The sequence below is a fragment of the Hoplias malabaricus genome, chromosome 4 (assembly GCF_029633855.1).
Source record: "Hoplias malabaricus isolate fHopMal1 chromosome 4, fHopMal1.hap1, whole genome shotgun sequence".
In the NCBI taxonomy this organism is placed as follows: domain Eukaryota; kingdom Metazoa; phylum Chordata; class Actinopteri; order Characiformes; family Erythrinidae; genus Hoplias; species Hoplias malabaricus.
Window position 1 is genome coordinate 31784680 of NC_089803.1, and position 21184 is coordinate 31805863.

The 21184-nt window shown below is 39.8% G+C and overlaps 2 protein-coding genes across 6 annotated transcripts in view; both read left to right on the forward strand.

The window, feature by feature from the left end:
- The first annotated feature begins 56 nt into the window (after positions 1–56).
- On the forward strand, positions 57–15435 carry znf800a (zinc finger protein 800a). 5 transcript variants are annotated; one of them, XM_066669904.1, is made up of 7 exons: positions 57–336; positions 6095–6223; positions 7685–7780; positions 8000–8143; positions 8435–10283; positions 12106–12221; positions 13447–15435. In XM_066669904.1, the coding sequence occupies exons 2-6, from the start codon at positions 6106–6108 to the stop codon at positions 12182–12184; spliced, it is 2286 nt and encodes a 761-aa protein (XP_066526001.1). In that variant the 5' UTR covers positions 57–336; positions 6095–6105; the 3' UTR covers positions 12185–12221; positions 13447–15435. The 5 variants fall into 5 exon arrangements, with proteins under 5 accessions (XP_066526001.1, XP_066526005.1, XP_066526002.1 ...); XM_066669905.1 differs by lacking the exon at positions 57–336 and adding an exon at positions 1735–1786; XM_066669907.1 differs by lacking the exon at positions 57–336 and adding an exon at positions 2379–2484.
- A 4564-nt stretch (positions 15436–19999) lies between these two features.
- The window catches only part of grm8b (glutamate receptor, metabotropic 8b), a 128521-nt gene continuing 127336 nt past the window's right edge, over positions 20000–21184 (forward strand). Inside the window, exon 1 of the mRNA XM_066667763.1 lies at positions 20000–20314. The gene's annotated coding sequence lies outside the window, so the exon portion shown is untranslated. The remainder of the gene's footprint in view (positions 20315–21184) is intronic.

A 21184-nucleotide genomic window follows, 5' to 3' on the forward strand; every position in this document is an offset into this window, starting at 1 on the left:
TGGGTGGGGGCCCTGACCATCTGCCCCCGTCTGAAGCGGAGGCCACAGCGCGCTTTTCGGCGCTTTTTGTTTGTGTGGTGAGCTGCACCTTTTGCGCAACGCCCGTGTCGTTTGGGAAGGAGCCGTGGTGCACAAAGGCAGCCTCCTCTCCGAGAGGGCAGCGCCAGAGAGGCGAGTCACACACACACATACATACACACGCACACACTCACTCACGCACTTACACACACACTCTTACACACGGGCTGTTCGTCCGCTCGGTTAATCCTCCGCACTCACGGACTCGTTTCTCTCCGGGGCCCGGGCCCGAGCTCTACTGCTCTGCGTGGAACAAAGGTAAGAGCGCCGCGGTTCGTGGTGCTTCTCTCCTCTTCGTGTCGCGGAATCGCGTGGCGGCTCGGAGCCCGCTGTTGAGCAGAAAATGGCGTCGCCGAGCCAGCGAGCGAGCGGAGCCGAGCGAAAGAGCCGTGTTTTCCTGGACGAGCGGGCGAGAAGGCCGGGGGAGAAACGACGAAAACTCCTTCTGTTGGTTTTCGATACTCGCCGAAAAGCGCGGGCAGTCGGCAGTTGCTCTCCGGCGTCCGGAGTCCGAGGCGAGGCTGCGGGAGGGCGCGTAAAAGGCGGAAGGGTCGCCGGAGCTGGTGCGCCAGAGAGCGGCCCTGGGGAAGAAGGAGGGCAAGGCGGCGCGAGCCGTAAGCGCAAAATCTCATTTGCGCGGCTGCATCGTGGCCCACCCCGTAAGTGCGTGCGCTTTTCTGTGCTGTTCTTGTTTGCTTCGCTCGCTCGCGCTTTCCGCGCGGCTGTCGTGCCGCGGAGCGAACGAGCAAGCGAGAGCCGCCGCGCAGCGCACGCGCTTACGGGACCGCGCTCCGCTCCGTTGGGCGCGTGGTGTCTGTGCTTGTGGTTTTTTTTTCACTACGGGGTTAATCTCGGGCTCAGCACGCGGCGAGGGAACATCGGGTGCCCGTTTAGTTTTCCACGCTCGTGCACGCTGCTCTAGTCGAGCTAATCCGCCGCGGTCGCGAGCTGGAACGGAGCGGATTGGATTGATGGGCCACACCGCGATCGTGCAAATGAGATTCCGCGAAATAAAATAAGAGCTGCGCGCGGGTCTTGGGAAACACTACACGGTTCTGCACCGTGCCACAAAGCGAAGCTGCTAAAAAGAGGCTGTGGCCCGTGCCTGTGCCAGATCGGGCCCCGGGTTGCGCAGGACAGGCGACAACGCCGAGCCGTGCACAGGGGGTTTATCGGTTAAACCGCAGCCTGCAGCCCACTAGATTCGGCTAAAACTGGACAGACACAACCCGCTGCTCGGCGGGGGTGTTTTGTAAAGGCGACGCGTGCTCTTGGTCCGTGCCTCGGCCGCGTGTGTGTCGTGTTGGTGAAGCTCGTCTTGGCCGCGGCTTCGTGCGTTCTCGCACACACTCCCACATGGGCAGCCATTGCTGAGGCGCCACTTCGAGCCGGTGCCACAAAGTAGAGGGAAGAGCCCTGCTCCGGCTTCTCACTCACTTTGGAGCATTGAGGAGCTGAAGACCGTGTGGACACACGGCGGTGATCAACTTTGTTTAGATCTGTGCCCGTATCCGGCCTTGGTTTGAAGTCCCACGGCAGTTTAAGCAAGTGCTGGTGCCTGTTTTTCGCTGGTTGCTTGTGTCCTGCCGCTGCTTAACACCTCAACTCGGCGGTGTGGTGTGGTGAATGTAAAATAAAGCCGCAGTGGATGTGATGGTGAAGACTGACAGGGGCTGAGCAGCGTGGCTGTCTACAGAAGCGGGTTCCTGTAAGTTTTTCAGTTGGCTGGTTCGTGGAGAGGCCGCTGTGCCCCTTTCACAGCCACACAGAGCAGTTTAGCTCCCCAGGGAGGTCACTCTGTTGTTTAATGACGAGCTTTTTGTATCCACACACATGGGGGGGTCGTGCGTCTATCATTTTAAATCATTTTTCCGGTCACGTGGCTCCGTGTCACCGTGTTTGGGCACCACGCAGACACACACACTCTCACTAAACACGGGAGCAACTCCGGACGCGAGTTTAAGTAGCACAACACCCGGTTATTAGTGAATATATAGCGCTGTATTCAGTTCTTTAGCCGTTGTTGTGGCCCGACTGTCGCCCTGTGTCGTTGAGAGGCTTTGTGCAGCGCCGTGTGGAACAATCCCACCCACTCACTCACTCTCCGCCGTGGAGCTGCTGAAGTTCAGCCTTCTCATTTCACTTAGCACACACCTTGCTTCGGCTTGTGTTAAACTCAAAAGATGAATTGTTATGTCGAGTGTTTGGCGTGGCCCTGCTTGGCCGCCGTGCTGTGGGCTGAAGTTACAGGTTCATCCTCTGGTGCTCCACTGAGTCTAGCAACCTGTGGAGTTTTTAATCTCCTCACTTATATATGACGACCAAGTGGATCGGAACACACGTTTTAATTACCTCAGCGAGGTCTATTGTGTGTTGTAATGTAAGGATTACTGTAATGTTGTTAAGGTAAAAGTGCACGTTGGGGACATTTTAGGGGCTCATTATAGACAACAGGGATGTGCTTTTGTTTTTAGTTTGATTATGAAATGCATCTGTCTTTTCTCACTTTAAAACAGCAGTCTGGTATTTTAACAACATCTGTATTTGATAGCCTATTTAAAAACAATGCATGATCAGATATATGAAAGTGAATGAAAATTCACATGATCATTTTTCCTTTAAGCTCAAAAGAGGCAAAGTTTCATATGTGATTTCTGAAATACTGTCTATAAGCTCTTTTTTTGGGTGTTGGTGGGGAGGGTGTAGATATTGATTGGTGGAGGTAGTATGGGCAAATAGTACATATTTACAAACAGGCAGTGCAGTGATATCACTGCACAAACAAGATAAAGGGCAGAATAGTTCATCAACTAAAACAGTTGCATTCAGTAGTATTGTGTTGGATACACATTCATGCGGTTAATGTAGAAAAATATAGCTTTTTAATTTTCATGAGTAAGGATAGTATTTTATGTCAAAATATTTTTTTTAGAACAAATTTAATATAAAGGAAGATTAAAATAATAAATAAAGGGACACATTCTCATTGCTGTAAACTGTGACTTGTTTTTAAACAAATTTTATCACTACAATTCATAACACACATTCCCAGAATTTGTGTAACATAGAATGCAATTTCAAATCCATGAATGAATGTTTTTAAACAATTCTCTAACTATTTATTAGGAGAAACATTTAATCTTTGATTTCTCTGTATGTGTTTGAGCAGATATGGTATTTTTTAGTGTCTACTGTTTAAGGAGGATACTACAAAGCTAAATAAATACTTTTAATATAAATAAGTACTTTTAATTCACCAAATACCTGGGTTATAATTTGTTGAGTAATCTCAAATAGATCTTTGACACGTTATGGAGCGTCAGTATTTCCGTAGAGTATAAGAATCTTTTAACAAAGTTAATCAAATTTGTCTTTGTTAACAACATATGAGCCTTACAGTTCCAGAACTTAAGAGGCTAAACATGAGTTTTCTCAATGTCATCTTAAAAAAATTAACTTTTTAAGGAATGCTAAAATGTGCAAATCTAGGCATGGCATTTGTTAGTGTGCATAACTTATGTAATTTTAAGCTACATTAGCCCCCAGCAGAAAACTAATTAAGAAATACTCAGGCATCAAATATTTTGGATATAACAGTGACACTGTACATTTTATTTAAGTATGTAAAGCAGTATTTTCCAAACTTTTAGACAATAAACTTTACATGTAATGATTAAAATTAGGCTGGGCTTTCTGACTTTGCGGGATGTTTGGAACATAGCAGCATGATCGGGCATCTGATTCAGACAGCAAAGAAAGAGGGTAGGGATCTACATGTCATTTTCCTAAATTTAGCCAATACATTTGGCTCAGTGCCACAAACATGTGGAAAGCTTTTGAATATTTCCAGGTTCCAGATAAGGTTACTAGGCTTGTCAAAGCATATGAGGACATTCAGTTTTGCCTTAGTACAGGGGAATTTGTTGCGTCATGGCAGCAGTTAGATATAGGTATAATGGCTGGATGTAAATTTTCACCATTAGCCTTTACAATGGCGATGGAGGTAGTAATCAGGGCCACTAGTTGTGTTGCAGGTGGGGAGAGGTTGCACGACGGTACTTGGCTTCCCTCAATTAGGGCTTACATGGACAACATGACGACCTTAATGATTACTGTGCCTTGCACATGGCGGTTGTTGGGGAAGACAAATGATAATCTGTGGTTGGCTGGGCTGAAATTTAAAAGCAAATCTAGAAGTCAAATGCCAACAGAAAACTTTTTGACAGAAGGAAAAATAATTTCTACTGTACTGGAGAGACCAGTGAAGAGTTTAGGTAGGTGGTATAGTGCAGCGCTAAATGATACGGACCAAGTTGTGGGAATAAAGGCTGAATTGGTGAAGCCTATTAAAAGCATTGATAGATTATGTCTGCCAGGGAAGTTGAAATTGTGGTGTTTGCCATTTGGCTTAATGCCTCGTATTAGATGGCCGTTGATAGTTTATGATGTTCCGGTCACAGAAGTAGAGAGAATGGAAAGGGTTATGAACAAAGCTATAAGGAAGTGGCTAGGGATGCCACAATATTTAATTAGTGTGGCATGGTATTGGAGAAGGGTACTGGAGCGACCACTTACAAGTTCATTTGAGGAATTTAAATGTGCAAAGGTGAGTTGTGAGATGATTTTGTCAGGATCGAAGGATGCAGATAGCCAGCAGCTCATTAGAACTAAGAGATGTGATTGGCCAAATGCAGTGCGGAAGAGCAGGGCTTGGGTCAGGTGATTCTTGGAAAGCTTTTAATAAGGCCACATCACCAGAGAGAAGGTAAATGATGATAATGGGTGTTGGGTCTGGGTCGCCGGACTTCACTGTTGCGCCTTCTGAGATTCACAGATCAATCAGCCAGTGACCAGAATTGGCCCGAGTTTGGTGTGATCAGCCATAATTGGTGACCAGTCGATCATTCTCAGCTAAACAATTCTGTGTGGGTCACATAAACTTTCCACCACAGAAGCGCAACAGTAGCCCTAACACTGCCCAACACACAGCAATAAGGTAATTGGAGGTGTGTTCTGCTTTGGATGGAGAGAAAAACGAGAGGGGGGAGACAGTGAGGTAAAAATTGAACGAGAACTGCTCATTTGACTGCTGTGACTGACTCAGCACTGTGTTGGTTTGGAAGTCAGCACGAAGCTCAGAGTAGTCAGTCACAGCAGTAAAGTTAGTCAGTCACAGGGCTCAAATAAACACCTGACACTCTGCACTTTTGGTGCTTTTAAATGTGCCACTAGTCAAACCTGATGTTATCTTCCTTATTGAGGTTTCTTAAATGTCATTTTAAGAGGCATACATTTGCTTCTTAATCGCAGATTTTGTATTCAAACTTTTATTTAAATGGGTAAGATTAAAGACAGCTTCTTATTTGAACATTTAATTGGCAGTTTTGTGGTTCACTGTATTCTGAAATCATGGAATAAAACACGTCATTCTGATTTTCTGCTGATTCTTACGGGGAGTGCAGATACTTTTGAAGTGTCCCGTCGCTTCCTCTAGGTTGCTCCAATTACAGCAGTGGATCCCCATTTATGTGAGAGCACAAACAGAAGGTTTCACAGTATAAATCAAATTTGTGAGTGCACGGGAATAAATATTTGGATTAAACATGTTGAAAACAGGAACAGAGAAGAAAGCGTACAATCAAAAATTGTTGAAAAAATAGCATTCATGCTCAGTATCTCCCTGCTGTGCACTTTTGCTGAATTTAAATGACTCATTCTCATTTAAAGAAACGGGCAGTGAAACCAGTTGTTCTGAACAGGGCTCCTGGGACAAGGTTAGAAGACTTTTCATTATAACTCCAGGGAACTGTGTTCATTTGTGGAAAAATGGGGAATGCTATGTTCTCTTTAAAGTAAATAGTGGAAAAGCAGTGGCCAAGCCTAAGATCACTATCTCCTTCTATGTCTTATGCCTTTTTCTAGTTACCTGCACCTTAGGTTTACCTTTGCTAGATTTAGTGGGGGACATCTATGATCTGTCTTCTACATTACAAATGAAGTTGTGTATCTTTTATAGCGGTCTGAGGGATGGAGGGGGACACTGAAATGACCAAGACCAATGACAAGTGCTGTCAGACAGAATCACTCCAGGACTGCTGGTACCAGCCAGCTGCATCCCATCAAGAGGATAGTGACCAAACTCAAGGTAGGCTCTCTATACATTTAATGTAACTGATGAAATGTAAGTGATATACAGTGTATGTTGCATTTGTAGACTACTTATTAATTTCTCTCTTATTGCTATGTTTGATTACTTATTGCTAGATTCTGTTATGTGAAAGTTTCAGTATCATTTTATGTGTTGTGTGAAACTGATTTTTTGAACATGTACAGAGTAACATTTCTTGCCTAATTAATTTCATAAGTGAAAACACTTCCTACAAAGCACTGCAGATTGTGATATGGTAGTAAATATCAGCAACATCATCTAATGCATTTCTAATACATTTATCTGGTGGGCAACTCTGTGATATTTACCCTGGTCTCTGCTACTCAAGACTTCCAATATAGTTTTCCTCGTTGTTGTTTTTTTGGTGGTCTTTCTGAAGTGGAAGTGATAGTATTAAATGATAGCATTATGTAGATCTAAGGTTCCACACCTGATTATCTGATGAATTGTTGACTTTTCGTTGTAGACATAGTCAGGTTTTCAAGGTCTAAGCAATTGCACCCAACTTGAAATGAGTGAATGTGTAGGTAAGTATTTTGGTTGGAGGCAAGTTACTGTAATTGCAATTAGGCTACTGAAAAAACTTGAATAGCATTATTAAATATTTAATTGGTCTAATTTATTTTTACATATTGATTTGGTGCGGAAGATTGTGTCCTACTGAGGCATATTAAAAACTGTGACTATACATATGAAAAGATTTAAATTTTAGTGTATTGTAACTACTACAGCACATTTTATTGTGGTGATTATGAATGTGTTAGCGTGCACTGCAGTATCTGCCTTATATGTAAGGTGTGACTTCATTTCTGCTGATGAAATGTATTATATTTTATATATATATATATATATATATATATATATATATATATATATATATATATATATAAATAAATTTTATTCATTCCTTGTGTCATGGTCGCGGCGGGTTCAGGGCCTACCCGGAATCACTGGGCGCAAGGAACACACCCTGGAGGGGACGCACACTTGCACATTAACTCGCATACTCACACCTCTGGACATAACAGTGTGTGCTTTTTGGATGGTGGGAGGAAACTGGAGCACACAGAGGAAACCCATGAGGACAAGGGGAGAACACTCCAACTCCTCACACAGTGTGTGTGTGTGTGTATTAAATTACCCACCCTGCAAAGCTGCATTTTATTGGACATGTACATATTTTACTTTTTCAAAACATCATTTCATAAATATAGAATATTGTTGTGGACCAAAAGACACGGGTGATGTCAAATTCATATTCGTTTCTCCAGCTTGTCAAACCCCAACTGGGACAATGTGTCAGTAAGTTTTGGGTTTATCCAATTAAGCATTTTGGGTACGTTTTCCTATGACAAAGAACAATCAGTCCAGTATACTGTGTGAAAATTTGATTCTCCAAATAAAACTCTAACAGTATTTCTCCTGGTATGTTTTCAGAGCCTAATATTGAGCCAGGAGACCCACCCCTACTTCAGCAGCAGCTCCAGACTTCCAAGTCAGGAATTCAGCAAATTATCGAGTGCTTTCGCTCAGGTACAACAAATTTTCGAATTTTCCGCTCTTTAAATTGTTTTTTTTTTTCTTTGTTTTATATTTGCTGTCCTCCTTCCTGACTAGACGCTTATCAGTATTAAGAGAATTCCTCATGATTTCAGTTACCTCTTTATCATTTATTACCTTTTTATGGTGTAAGTCTAAATCACTGATTAATGGTGTTTCCAAACATTTATTTTTGCGTTGGTGATTTTGTAGGTACAACACAGCTTAGACACATGTTGCTGAAGGAAGTTGACACCATCTTTGAGTGTAAACTCTGCCGAAGCCTTTTCCGTGGTCTGCCAAATCTGGTCACACACAAGGAGTTTTACTGCTTTTCTGCACGTCCTGAACAAGATGGTGTGTATGGCTATTTTTCTCACCATCCTTGACCTTACTATCTGAATATTCTTACTTGATTATTCTAATAACCCAAACGAATAATCTGTCTTTTTAAAATATTCTTTTTTTAACAGACTTTATAAATTCTTGATTTGTGTGATACATTCTTTCCATGACACATTGTGTATAACACCTGCCTTATCCTTGCTTTTATATACCATCTGTAAGACTGTTTTGTTGTTCTTTTGTTGTATGTGCTTAATGCACAATTTTCTAGGACTTGAATTTTGTGATATTTTTTCTTTGCAGACTCTTCACAGCCAAACAGCCAGAATCAGGCTATCAAAGACCTTATAGAGGCAATTTATCCAAGGGACAAACAAGAGCATGTAATTAGATTGGAAGCAATAGAGACCAACCCCAATGCTGTTTTTCAACATCTGTCTGTTGAGACATATGAGAATGAGAACCTGACCTCATCCATTAATCCACCCCAGCCCCCACAAGTTGTGCAGAAACATAATAGGCGAAAGCCTACCGTAGCCCCAAAAAAGGTTGAACAACACGACATGGAAGATGACATGGACATAGAGCCAGCGGTCTCTCCAGAGGGATTAGGTCTAATATCTCAAGAAACAAACACTGAACCGGTTGAGAAGGAAGAAGAAGAGGAGGAGGCTATCTCTGGGATGAAGGAAACAAGGATATCCTGTTGCCTTTGTCAAAAGGACTTTAGTTCGAGGCGCAGTGTGCGGCGGCATTGCCGCAAGATGCATGGTCAGAAGCTAGAGGAGTTGCGCAAGTTTACAGAGACACGCATAGTGCCCATCAGTTTGCTTTCTATGGTAAAGACCAAGCGTGCAGAAGAGCCAGCACCATCTACCAGCAAGAGCTGCCCTGTGTGCCAAAAATCTTTTGCAACCAAGGCTAATGTCCGACGTCATTTTGATGAGGTCCATCGGGGTTTGAGGCGAGACACAATTACACCTGAAATTGCCACCCGACCTGGACAGCCGCTCTCACTGGAGGTTTCAGATCCGTCCCCAAAACAACCAAACACTTCTACAAAGCCAGACCAACAAGAATACAGCTACTCAACCTGTCGTTGCAGGCTGTGTAAGAGGAAGTACAGTTCTGAAATAATGCTGAGGAGGCATATGCGCATTGTCCATAAGGTTCACACATTAGAAAATGGCTCTTCTGCAAGCCGTGCCCTCTTTACAAGGAAAGCCAAAACAAAGCTTGAATCCGGAGATGCAGTTTGGCCTGAGAATCCTTCATCCTCTAATGATCCGACTAAGAGTGCCTTATCTTCTGTATCAAAGCCTAAAGTCACAGAGGAGAGTGGAGGCCTCACTGTGAGCTTTGATTTTAAACGTATATACTGTTGGCTTTGCAAGAGGCAGTTCAGCTCCAGTCAGAACCTGACCAAGCACATTACAGAACTGCACATGGATGGAAATGACAGCATCTACATCAAGTTTTATGCCTGTCCAATTTGCAGATATGAGTCACGGCGAAAGAGAGACGTCATCCGTCATATTACTGTAGTTCACAAGAAGTCCTCCCGTTATCTGGCCAAGATCATGCCAGCCCTGGAGAGTCGGGCAGTCAAGAAGCCAGCTGAGGCTGTGCTAAATAGCACCCCGAAGAGGACACCTTCAAAGGAAGAAGTCACTGGGAAGCATCATGCTTCAACATCTAGTGTTCTCACACCAGAGTCAGCAGCAACACCACCACCTAAAATAAGTGAGCAAGAGACCTCTGGATCCCAGGTTGTGAAAAAAACTGAACCCTCCATTTCCCCAAATACACGTAAGAATTCTGCCCTCACATCACTGAACACAGGGAAACAAGCATCTTCACAACCCACCAAAATATGTAAACAAGAGAAGAAACCTCAAGAACCAAAGAATCCACACATTACTCGCAGTCACAACCCAGCTAGGGGACCACCTGTAACCAGAAGCCAGGAATCTTGTACAGAGGTGAGGGTTACAAAGAACTTCTCCCTGCATGGGTGTGACATGTGTGGCCGGGCATTTGCCAAAAAGGTTTTTCTTGAGACGCACAGACGAAGCCACAGGACCAGTATAACTACCCCATCAAAGTCCTCAAAGGTACAGGGAAGGAGTACTCGCTCAAAGGCGCTGATATGGTGAGACACGTTTAAAGCATTATATCAATCTTTCTGTCAAGTTGATTTCTATGCATTTTAATACGCAATTTTTAAAGACTGCAATTTGCATTCCTGAAAAAAGTTCTCATTAACATATATGACATAATCAGATAAAATACATTTAACTATGACAACTCTAACAAATGAGAAGTACACAAAATATGCATTGATGTCAGAACCCAGAATCTCTGATATTAGTGTGGCCTATACAAGGTCTAATTATCAGTTACTGCCGATATGGACTCTTAAAAATTGCCATTATTAAACCTAATCATAACTGAGCCCTAGCAACAGCAACAACAACAGAAAATGTGAACATTTTTGTAAACAAATATTACAGCTGAAATGTATTAAGTTTTAATGCCAATTCATTGAGTGGAAAAATACTGAGAGTGAAGTTAAAGTAAAAAATAATTCCATGAAAATATTCTGAATAATTCCAAGATTAAATTCAGAGAATATAGTCAGAATATTTTGAGAAACATTGTTTGGATTTTGAAATTAATCTGAACAGTCTCAACTCATATTGATGTGTCAGAGGACTAAGCACTTTTTTATTCATGAAGCCTATAAGATAGAACTTCAACAGTGCACAATATTCCTCCATTTTATCTCCAAAACTTTGTCTGCCCCATTATACGTGCAGTGAATTTTTCTGACTTTAATCTCAGAATTATTCCAACATTTTTATTTTTCTATTTTCCTTTCAATGCAATGGCCCTAAAACTGTGGTAGAAATGACATTGAGCACATTTACAGGCATCTAACAATCCATTTTTAATAACATTTCTGCAGTTATGTTATTTAAGTGGTCATGTAAACTCTGAGAGTATATCTCTGAGATCAGAGTAAAGTCTAGAAATCAGATTAAGAAATCTGTTTAAGAGAGCTGGATTTTGGCTGTGTAATCCGATTTCTCAGTGCATGTAATCCCATACACTGATATCTTTCTGATTTCTTGGTCTGCACTTGCACGAAAACGTAATCGGACAGAATATAGAGCATTCTGCCACACACACTCAGAAGTTCTCTGACCATGATAGAATTTTGTCTGAAAATTGATTAAGGACCACTCGCTCCAACCAGTCTTTACCGCTAACATGCGTCCAGCATCGCAGTAACTGTCTGTAACTAAGGAACAGGCTGCGTCCAAGAACAGATGCTAATTTCAAATAGCTCATCACTGTCTTAGCAGCAGAGTAGAGAAAGCACTAAAAGCAGCACTGAATATTAGAAATCATAAGAACACAAGATCCATATTTGCAAGTAAAGTGGGTCTATGTTTACAAAAGCAGCAGCAGGAAGTTTATATCACGTCTTTTTATGATATTACAGGCTGTTGCAAAGCAGAAACGCAGCAAATGAGATTATTGCCGGATTCATGTAAACTCTAGTTTTCTCATTATCTGATTTCCCAAGTGCATTTTATCACGATGATCAGTTTACTTAAAAAATCTGATTTTGGGCAGTTATCATTGTTTGATGTGCTTTCTTTAAAGCAGTCACTGAATCATTTGTTCTGTTTAATAGACAGTATATTTTCAATTTGTAATTATAATCATACACAAGATAAGATGTAAAATATCTTATGCCAATACATTGGAGCTTCACATAGGGCCCGCCACACCCTCGTCCTACCTGCATCCAGCAAAATTCCTCTTGAATCCTACACCTCTACACTAATGTTGCTGTGGCTGTTTATGATCCGGTCAGCAACCGGCTACCCTTAACAACTACGGTTACTCATTGAGCCTAGCCCATGAGTACCCAAACCACCCACTGTATCACTTGCTCTTCACAGGGGTCATCAGGCAGGCACCTCCTCTCATTGGTGTTTCACTGAATTAAGCCCACAACACCTCCAGAAGGCTCAACAGTGAAGTCTGGCGTCCCAGACCCACCCTCCTCCAATCACGAGTATGAATGCATACTCATGCTGAAAATATGTTTAACTCCAGTGCTGATAATGTTTACCCGAATACTGTTTTTGCATATGGATTAATACTTTCCCCTACAATGGCTGACCAGTATCTACTGAAAATATATAAAGTGTGTTGATGGAAATTTATTAGGAAAATTGATTTGTCAAACTCATGGCCTAACCTACTTGACAGCAGTGTCTTTTTCTGATGTGTTTAAAATTTTGTGCTATTTATTTCAACTTCAAAGATTTTTATTTAGTTTATTTAGAACTTTAGTTGGTAACACTTTAAATTACAGCCCTAAATGCAGAGTATGTACCTGTTAAGTAAGCTGTAAGATAAAATAAGTACTGAGTAAGTAAAGGGTATGATACAAGAAATATGTGGATATTACTGGGTATCTTACAAACACTTTACAAATAAGGCATGTAAATCCTCATTAGTCAGCTATGTAGGTATAATGACTCAATACATATAAGCTAAACAGTGTAAAATATCGGAAGTATGTGATGATGATTATTTTGGTAAATCATATGTCCTACCTGAACCTAATGACTACAAAGCACCATGACACTTTGCTAGTGCCTGTAATGAATGTAGCTGACAATGTCCTACCCTGTATGTGCCCTGTAAAGAATTTTAAAGGATCTATAATTAATTACATTAAGATCTACAGCGTATTCAGAATAGTAGCTGAATTCCTTATTTATAAAAAATGACAGAAATTTGCCACTTGCATAAACTCTCATACTTTTAATTTAATATTGTACTCTATAATTATGCTTAGAAATACAGTGGATTCGGAATGTAATTATGTGCTTTAATTGTAAAGTGTTTGAAAGATACCTGGTAATATCCACATTTCTTGTATCATATCCTTTACTTACTCTGTACTGTTTTTATTTTATGACTTAGTTAACAGGTTCTTACCCTGCACTTACCCAGTAATTAGTAGGCTGTAATTTAAAGTTTTTAGTTTATTAGAAAGAGATACTACTGATGTGAAATGTTCAGTGGCAACAACAACAGTTTAAATGCATCCCTGAAAGCACCTGTATTTCAGTTGGTCTTTGGTTTAATGAACTTGTTTGTTTTTTTATATTTATTTTTTATTTTGATATGGCATAGTTCCCTGTCACATCAGGAATAAGAGTTATACATTTTCTTAATTGATTAAAATAGTCAATCATCACTATTTTTCTCTGTGTTTCTATTTTTAGATTGTTTCCTTCTGCCAGTTCGTTGCACATTCTCATTGGACTCTCCTACATACAATGTCTTCAGCAAATTAAATGCAGTGATGTCAGAACGGAAAGCTTTAATAGAATGGGGATCACTGAAAGACAACTCGAGAGAGGAAAAACACCTGCACCAAATGGTCTGATTTAGTTTTGTACTGCAGAGGGCGCTGTGACCAAACAAATGGGAACAACAGGCGAGAATAGTTTAAAATGAGTTATCACTCCGTAGTCATGAATTACATTTACTGAAATACATGTAATTAAGAATTTGAAAAGAGTACTTTTCTGAGTATTGTGACAATACGTTTTACTGAAGTATATTTAAGAACAATATACTTTTCACTTAACTACATATGGTCAATCTCTTGTAGACGCTGTTGAATTGCTTAATTTTGCGGGTTTATAGCTATGTTATTGACTGTCTTCATAGTTGGTGACATCTTGGCTTTTGTTATAGACCAGTAGTCTTTCACAACATGATGGCACCTACCAACATCACTTTTGAAATCAGTTAACGCCTTTATTGATGTGAAAATGCAGTTCTGTTAATGGCTCCTAATGACTTTGGTCGTTGTGATGTAAATCACAGTAACTTGGTACTGAAGTAGTTGAGAGAACTTTTTCAATTTGTTTTATTTTACTCTGAACATTTGGAGTTACAGATATTTTAAACTAGGCAACATTAAATTGAATATGAGCTTTGGTTAGTCAACCCATCTTTGACTGCTTATGAAATGTAGATTAAAGTGTACTTGTTGCAAAATGAATTTATTTTTATTTTTTCCCTGAATGTTATGTGATGAATTTTTGAGTTGGTCTACTTTCTTTAAAGCCTTAATGGGGAACAGTCATATTCGGTCGCTTCTATTTTACACTTTTAGTGATGGTTTTGTACATTTTGTATATATTAGCTACAGTTTGGATTTGATGTTCAAAAAGCTATACAATTTAATTTTGCTATTTGCTTTCTTGTTTTGTAAGTTTTCAATCCCACCTTAAATGATGCCGTATTTACTGTTTGGCAGCTGTATGTAACTGCTGAACCATTTAAGGCAAAGTTCCCAGTAATACTTCTTTTAGTGTTTTGAAAACCATTGCTGTAACAACATCCAGTTGTATGTTCTTGTCCATAGTTTGAGTCATTTTGTAGCAGCCAACTACTTTTTACCTCTTTCAGTCTTTCGGTGATGTGTGATTAACTTTAATTCTTGCACATTCAACAACAAAAGTCAACATGCTGATTGACTCGGAGTAAATATATTTATACCTTTCGCAGAAAGCACAGATATTTACTTAAAGTATATGAAGTACCTAAATAGATGAAGGGGCATAGATTATGCAGTGCAGTGCTGATATAGCCACATTACCACCTAATCTAAAACAATGGATCATGGGGGAGGAGGTAATCAAGATTCATAGATTCTGAACTAAAACGGTTGTTTAGAACTGCTAAAAATTGTTAATGTTTTGTTCTGAATGTGTATTAGAATCAAAAGTACTTGACAGTGACTGCTCCTCTTTAATGCATCTCTTGCCATTCCCCTAGTAGCAAAAAGCCTGCTAAACTGATAGCGTTTTACCTACTGTATGTGCTCCAATTTCTGCTGCCCTTTAAAACAGTGCTGCTCAGGTCGTGCTAAGACAAGATTTGTTTGTAGAAACATGAGGTTTTTTTTTTTTTTTGTTAATCTCTCATTAGAGGTTGCACATGTGACCAAAAAAAATACTACTGCACCAGTTGTGTATAGTGTTATCATTACTAGTTAACAATATATCTAGATCTAAAGATGACCTCTGTCAGCTTTTAGTATGTAAGCATAAATTCCACAGTGGTTTGGATGGGTTTAACATTGAGAGTATAAATTTGGCTTGGTTTACATACTGAATGCTTCTTTATATTTAACATAAGGTGTAACCTTTAAGAACAGCTCCTTAATCTTGTAAAATATCTATTATTAAAGTACTCTCCTTTCTATACTTTGCTTCCAATAGAATTAATTTTGTTCAAATAAAGATGTTAAAATAAACATGTTTGTGCATCTTTTATTTTACATTAAATAAATAACCAGTGTAAGCATACTTTTTGGATTAAAATATGAACTGCATTCTAGTGGCTTTTATTGGGGACTCACTATATTTTATAGCTTGAGGGAAGGTAGCCCTTGCCAGTGTTGTTCATGAATGGTGTTCATTTTTGTGAATGCTGAACTGAACAATATTTACAAATAATGAACGTGAAAGTGAGCCTTGTTCACTCTCGTGCAACTGAACGCCACTCGCGTTTACGGCATGCCACATGACATCATCAAAACACTTTAAATTACAGCCCCTGTTAAGTAAGCAGTAAGATAAAATAAGCACTGAATAAGTAAAGCATATGATACTAGAAATATGTGGTTATTACTGGGTATCTTACAATTTGTTTAATCGTTTCCTTATTAGCTATGTAGATATAATGCCTCAATACATATAGAATAAACATTGTAACATATCTCTGAAGTATCTGATGATGATTATTGTGGTAAATCACGTCCTGGACCTAATGAGTACAAAGCACCATGAAAATCTGCTAGTGCCTGTAATGAACGTAGCTGACCATGTCCTACTCTGTTTGTGCACTGGAAATAATGTTAAAGGATATATATCTTATTTATAAAAAATATCAGTAATAGTCATGCTTAGAACTACAATGTATTCGCAACGTAGTTATGTGCCTTATTGTAGTGTTTGTGAGATACCCGGTAATAACCACATATTTTTAGTATCATACCCTTACTCGGCGTTACGTTTTCTTACACCTTACTTAATAGGTACTTATTCTGTACTTAAGGTATGCCTTATTTGTAAAATATAAGATACCAGTGATAACCACATACTTATTTTATCTTACGGCTTAATTAACAGGTATTTACTCTGTACTTACTCAGTTATTAGCGGGCTGTAATTTAAAGTGTTACCAGGGGTTCTATTGAAAAAGTATAGCGTATTTTTTTGAGGAGTAAAAAAAGCAGGAACGTTTTTAAAACTTTTGAAATATGAACGTGAACTAGTTCCTTTAAATTAGTCTGAACTGAATTTGAACTAGTTCATTTTAAACGCTGGCCCTTGCATATTTTACACACACAGATATAACTCAACATGTTTATATATAATGCACATAATTGCTGTTTTTTTCCCTCCTAGCCTTCATTTAAACATCAATTATTAAAAGAGAAATCCTAAAACTTTTTCCCATATTGTACCACAGTTGTTATCACCCAAACTATTATACATTCAACCACTGTGTACAATTCTAAAATTTTGAGTAATGTCCTATGCTTCTTCATACACAGTTTCTTCAGATCCAGATTTGAGGTCTATGCTTTTGCGTATGTCTTCACATCTCAGACACTGTCTATGGGGTATTAGACCTTTTAGGTGTTCTTTAGATTTTCTTGCAGAAAAATCCAAACAGCCCAGTTCCTGGCTGATGCAGCATGGTATTGAACACATGATGTCATGTATCTAAGCAAGCTTTCCAAGGACTCTGGAAGAAAAATAGCCCACAACATCATAGATCCACTACCATAGTTAGTAGCAAGAATGAGGTAATTTTCTGCATGACTGTCTTTGTCAGCCTTGACAGAAATTCAGTGGGTTGTTGAGATAACATATGGAATGAGCTCAGGCAAAAACAGGGTTACTATTAACACAACAATAACAGTTATAGTACAGTTGTATTTTCATGGGTGACTGAATTTTATCAATGTTACAATACAATGTGTTTATTGTGAGCATTTTGTAGATGCAGCTAATTAAAGAGTTAAGTGAAGTGCTGATGTTGAATAAAGAATTTTGAATTCACACTAATGGAGCTGTGCAACTTTTTGTCAATTTCAACAAATGCACACCACTAAGCTGAGTTTTATAAGTTTCAGTTTGTGGGTGAAATGTTGTTTTATGAGATGATAAAATGTGAAAACAACCACAAAGTCTTAATAACTAGAGGGAAGCTCAAATGTTTTTATGTGACCTTCAGATCTGGGGCTTATCAGCGATTAAAGAATGATACCTGCCAATGTTCGTAGGCCTATATTAAACTGAGCCCAAATCTGAAATTGCTCCCTAGTCCACACACAGTCAAACACATAACCTGATTTCAGAAAAGTGGTATATTTTTATAAAATAATAGTAATTTTAAAAATAATATATTTTTTATTTTATTTTACAAGGAAAATGTTTCCAGAATTTTAGTTAACCAACTGGATTGAATAATAATAAAAAAATAATAATTTAATTAAGTAGAAATTGCTGCCTAAAAACACTCAGAGTAGTTTGAAGTTTATTAAACTGACAAAATTTAAAGGCTCTTGAGGCCATTTAGGTATTTGACCATCTACAAACTATTGTGAAAACTTCAAGAAATCTGGAATAATCTCATTTTATGGAAGGCAAGTAAATATGCTGTCACTTAATCCACCACTGCATGAAAAACAAGTGACTCAGATATAGGTGAAAGCATTATTGATGTAAAGGTGTATTGTGATTTTATAGAGACATATCTGGCCATTCGGGCAATGTCTTTTCCCAGGAAGTACATAGTTATTTTGGTAAGACAATGCCATGTCTCATTCTATCTGTGCTACAGCAGTGTGGATTCCTAAACATAGAGCATGTGTTATACTGGCATGTCTGCAGTCTAGACCTGTCTGCTACGGCAGACCATAAAGAGAAGAATCAGACAATGGTGACCACGAACTGTCAAGCAACCAAAGTCAACTTTGGCAATTTGTATCCTCAGTTACCAAGTGAAACATGTACATAATAAAGAAATGGTAAATATGCTCCTATTGCAAATTTTTGTTTGTAGTTTTGCTCGTTACATACAGTTTCAAGAGAATTAACACATCACATAACCTGTTTCTCAATAGCAAGAATACAAAGAATGGACTTCCTATGCAGGAAGTCACCTTGCAAGAGTGAATTTATGTTATGCCATAAGTGATCAAAGATAAATTTCCACATTGTGAATTATAAATTTTATTCTATTCTATTCTATCCTAAATATTAAAATGTAGGAAAGTTGCAGACACACAGCTCCAGGATCCTTGGGTTGTGGGCTCAAACCCTACCTTGGGTCACTGTCTGTGATGAGTTTGGTGTGTTCTCCCTGTGTCTGCATGGGTTTCCTGTGGGCACTAAAATGCCATCCCACAGTGCAAAAACATATGCTGTTAGGGGATTGGTTGTATGATATTACCCATAGCTGTCAGTGTCTCATGGAATGCATGAAGTTTTCCCCAAAGATTTACTGATACTTGATTGAATCAATTTTACCCTCCACATGCTGCAGGTTTCCAGGGCCAGAGGAAGCAATGCAGACTCAGACCATCAACACGGCTCCGCTGTACTTCACTGTAGGCAGGGTGTTCTTTTCAGTATCTGTTTCATTCTTCTTCATCCAGACATAACACAGATCCATAGACCTGAAAAGTTCAGATTAAGTTTTGTTAAATCTCTCGACAGAATACATTCCCCAAAACCATTTGAAGCGTGTTTATATGGTTTCCAGAATATTGGTGCCAAATTGTCTTGTGCTTTAAGGTCACTGTAAGTGTTCATCTTGGTGTTCAGTCCTTCATCATTTAACCCGTGCCTTACTGTGCAAACTGAAACCTCATTGCCTTCTGCTACCAAATCTTGTTGCAGATCTTTTAGCAGTCTTTCAAGTGTTTTTCACCACAGGACACCACACTCACACATTCACTCACACTATCACACCTGTGGACACATTTGAATAGCCAGCCTACATACCAACATGTTTTTCTGGAGGAAACGGAGCACCTGAAGGAAATCCTTGCAGACATGAAAAATTCTGAATAATTCTGAGACTGCAGTAGTCATTTTGTGTTAAATATGGAGAAAACACTTGTTATGTTAGTTGGGTTGTGCCATTCTTGGTTGATTGGTTTATTTTAAATAGCTGAAAGTTTGCTAAATTTGCTAAAGCCCCTAATTTGCAAAGGGGGGTGAATAAATTATTTTATTGCAACTGTACATTTACATGTACCCGTGCTACTGGATATTTAGCCTATCTGGACCATTCTTTCACGCTGATGGCACAAAAGGCAAGTGCATGAGAGGAAGTGGGCTTACAACTTAAAGTTGTTTTGTGCTTTTAATGCACTATCTGCCCTTGCAGTTAATACGGTTAGTAGAAAAAGCATTCTCAATCCGTGTATTTTTTTTTTCGAGCGTCAATTTGCTTCTGAACACATATAGTATACGAGCACTCCGACCTCCGAAATCTTAGGAATGCCCATCCGAAGAACCGTGGACAGAAAAACAACGACCCCACTTGCGCCACGTATAGGACCGCATCAACGTGAGTCCTGTAGTCCACACCAGATGGCGCCAGCACATTATGTTCGTGCGGCGCTCGTTTTGTTGCAGGTTCCCACTCTCTGGGCACAAATCTACCTGCATGTGGGCTGTGTTCGCACTGCTGTTATTACCTTTTGAACACATGTACGAGTGGATGCGCTGCTGTAGTTATTAGAAATGTATGACAGCAGTTATTAGCATTAGCTTAGCTCACGTCTCGTTTTGGGGGGGTTCTTCTTTACAAAGTGGATAAATAGGTTTTGGGTACGTAAATGACGTGTATCCGTTTTATGTGAGACCGCTGTAACTCCAGGGGGAAAGTGTAAATACCTCCAGGAGGGAGTAGCAGTGGTGTTTGAGAGGTGCGAGGGGCGCTGATGGTGTGGAGCTCGCGGACTCTTTTCAGCGCCGCAGCACAGGCGCGCGCACTCCGAGCTCACACACAGCAGGCGGGAAAAGGCGAGCGGAGCGCGAGCACGACCAGGTAACGACGCTCTCAACATTTCTGTTTGTTTTAACGTATAGTTTACGGTAAAGTATCACAAAGTATAACCAAATGTGCATTTGCTGTGTTTCGTTGCATGGCTTACGTTATGGGCACTTGTGAGTGTGTGCATATGTATGTGTGAGAGATGTTCCTTCGCATAGGCGCCGTTGGTAGAGCTGAAGATGCTTTCTCTCTGCTTAAGCAATGCTTTTGGAAACATTAAATATTAGGCGTGATGTTAAAGTTCGTAGGGTTAAGGGCTTCCCATTTAACTTCCATGTATTAGGATATAAACACCATTGCACTGAAGCTATTAGAAGTGTAAGGGGCAAGCACACATTTTCACTCTTGTTCCTTAATGAAAATTGGTCTTCGAAGATGTTTCAGTGTTTTTGCACACGGCATCTGGTGAATTACAGCTTCAGTTTCAAAACAACGGCTGAATACTGTAACATTCCAATGCAGTAACGCATTGGATTGAGTCTTAAATGGTCAGAGCCTCAGTTTCCCGTATCAGCGTGAGTCTCCTCATGATATTTTCAATGTTTCTAATTATTTGGCTGTTGTATTTTAAGCACAGCTCATTTCTGTAGCCACAATATTATAATAAATGCACATATTTACACTAGGGTACTTAGTAATTGCTCATTCCATTGTAAGAGCTACTTTGTGGGTTCCGCAAACACATTATTTATTATTGCACACAAATAAATATTGCACACAAGTCCAACACCCTGTGCACTCTCTCCTTCTCTCTCTCTCTGTGTGTGTGTGTGTGTGTGTGTGTGTTAACCAATTGTTCTCATATATCTTCAGAGCTGATTACTTGGAGGCTCATTTCTCTGTCTCTCTCTCTCTCTCTCTCTC

Excerpts from the sequence above, each read along its gene's own strand:
- znf800a (XM_066669904.1), top strand. The coding sequence starts at position 6,106 with ATGGAGGGGGACACTGAAATGACCAAGACCAATGACAAGTGCTGTCAG. Across the intron at positions 7,781-7,999 it reads TATCGAGTGCTTTCGCTCAG|GTACAACACAGCTTAGACAC; the intron begins GTACAACAAATT and ends GTGATTTTGTAG. Across the intron at positions 8,144-8,434 it reads TGCACGTCCTGAACAAGATG|ACTCTTCACAGCCAAACAGC; the intron begins GTGTGTATGGCT and ends TTTTCTTTGCAG.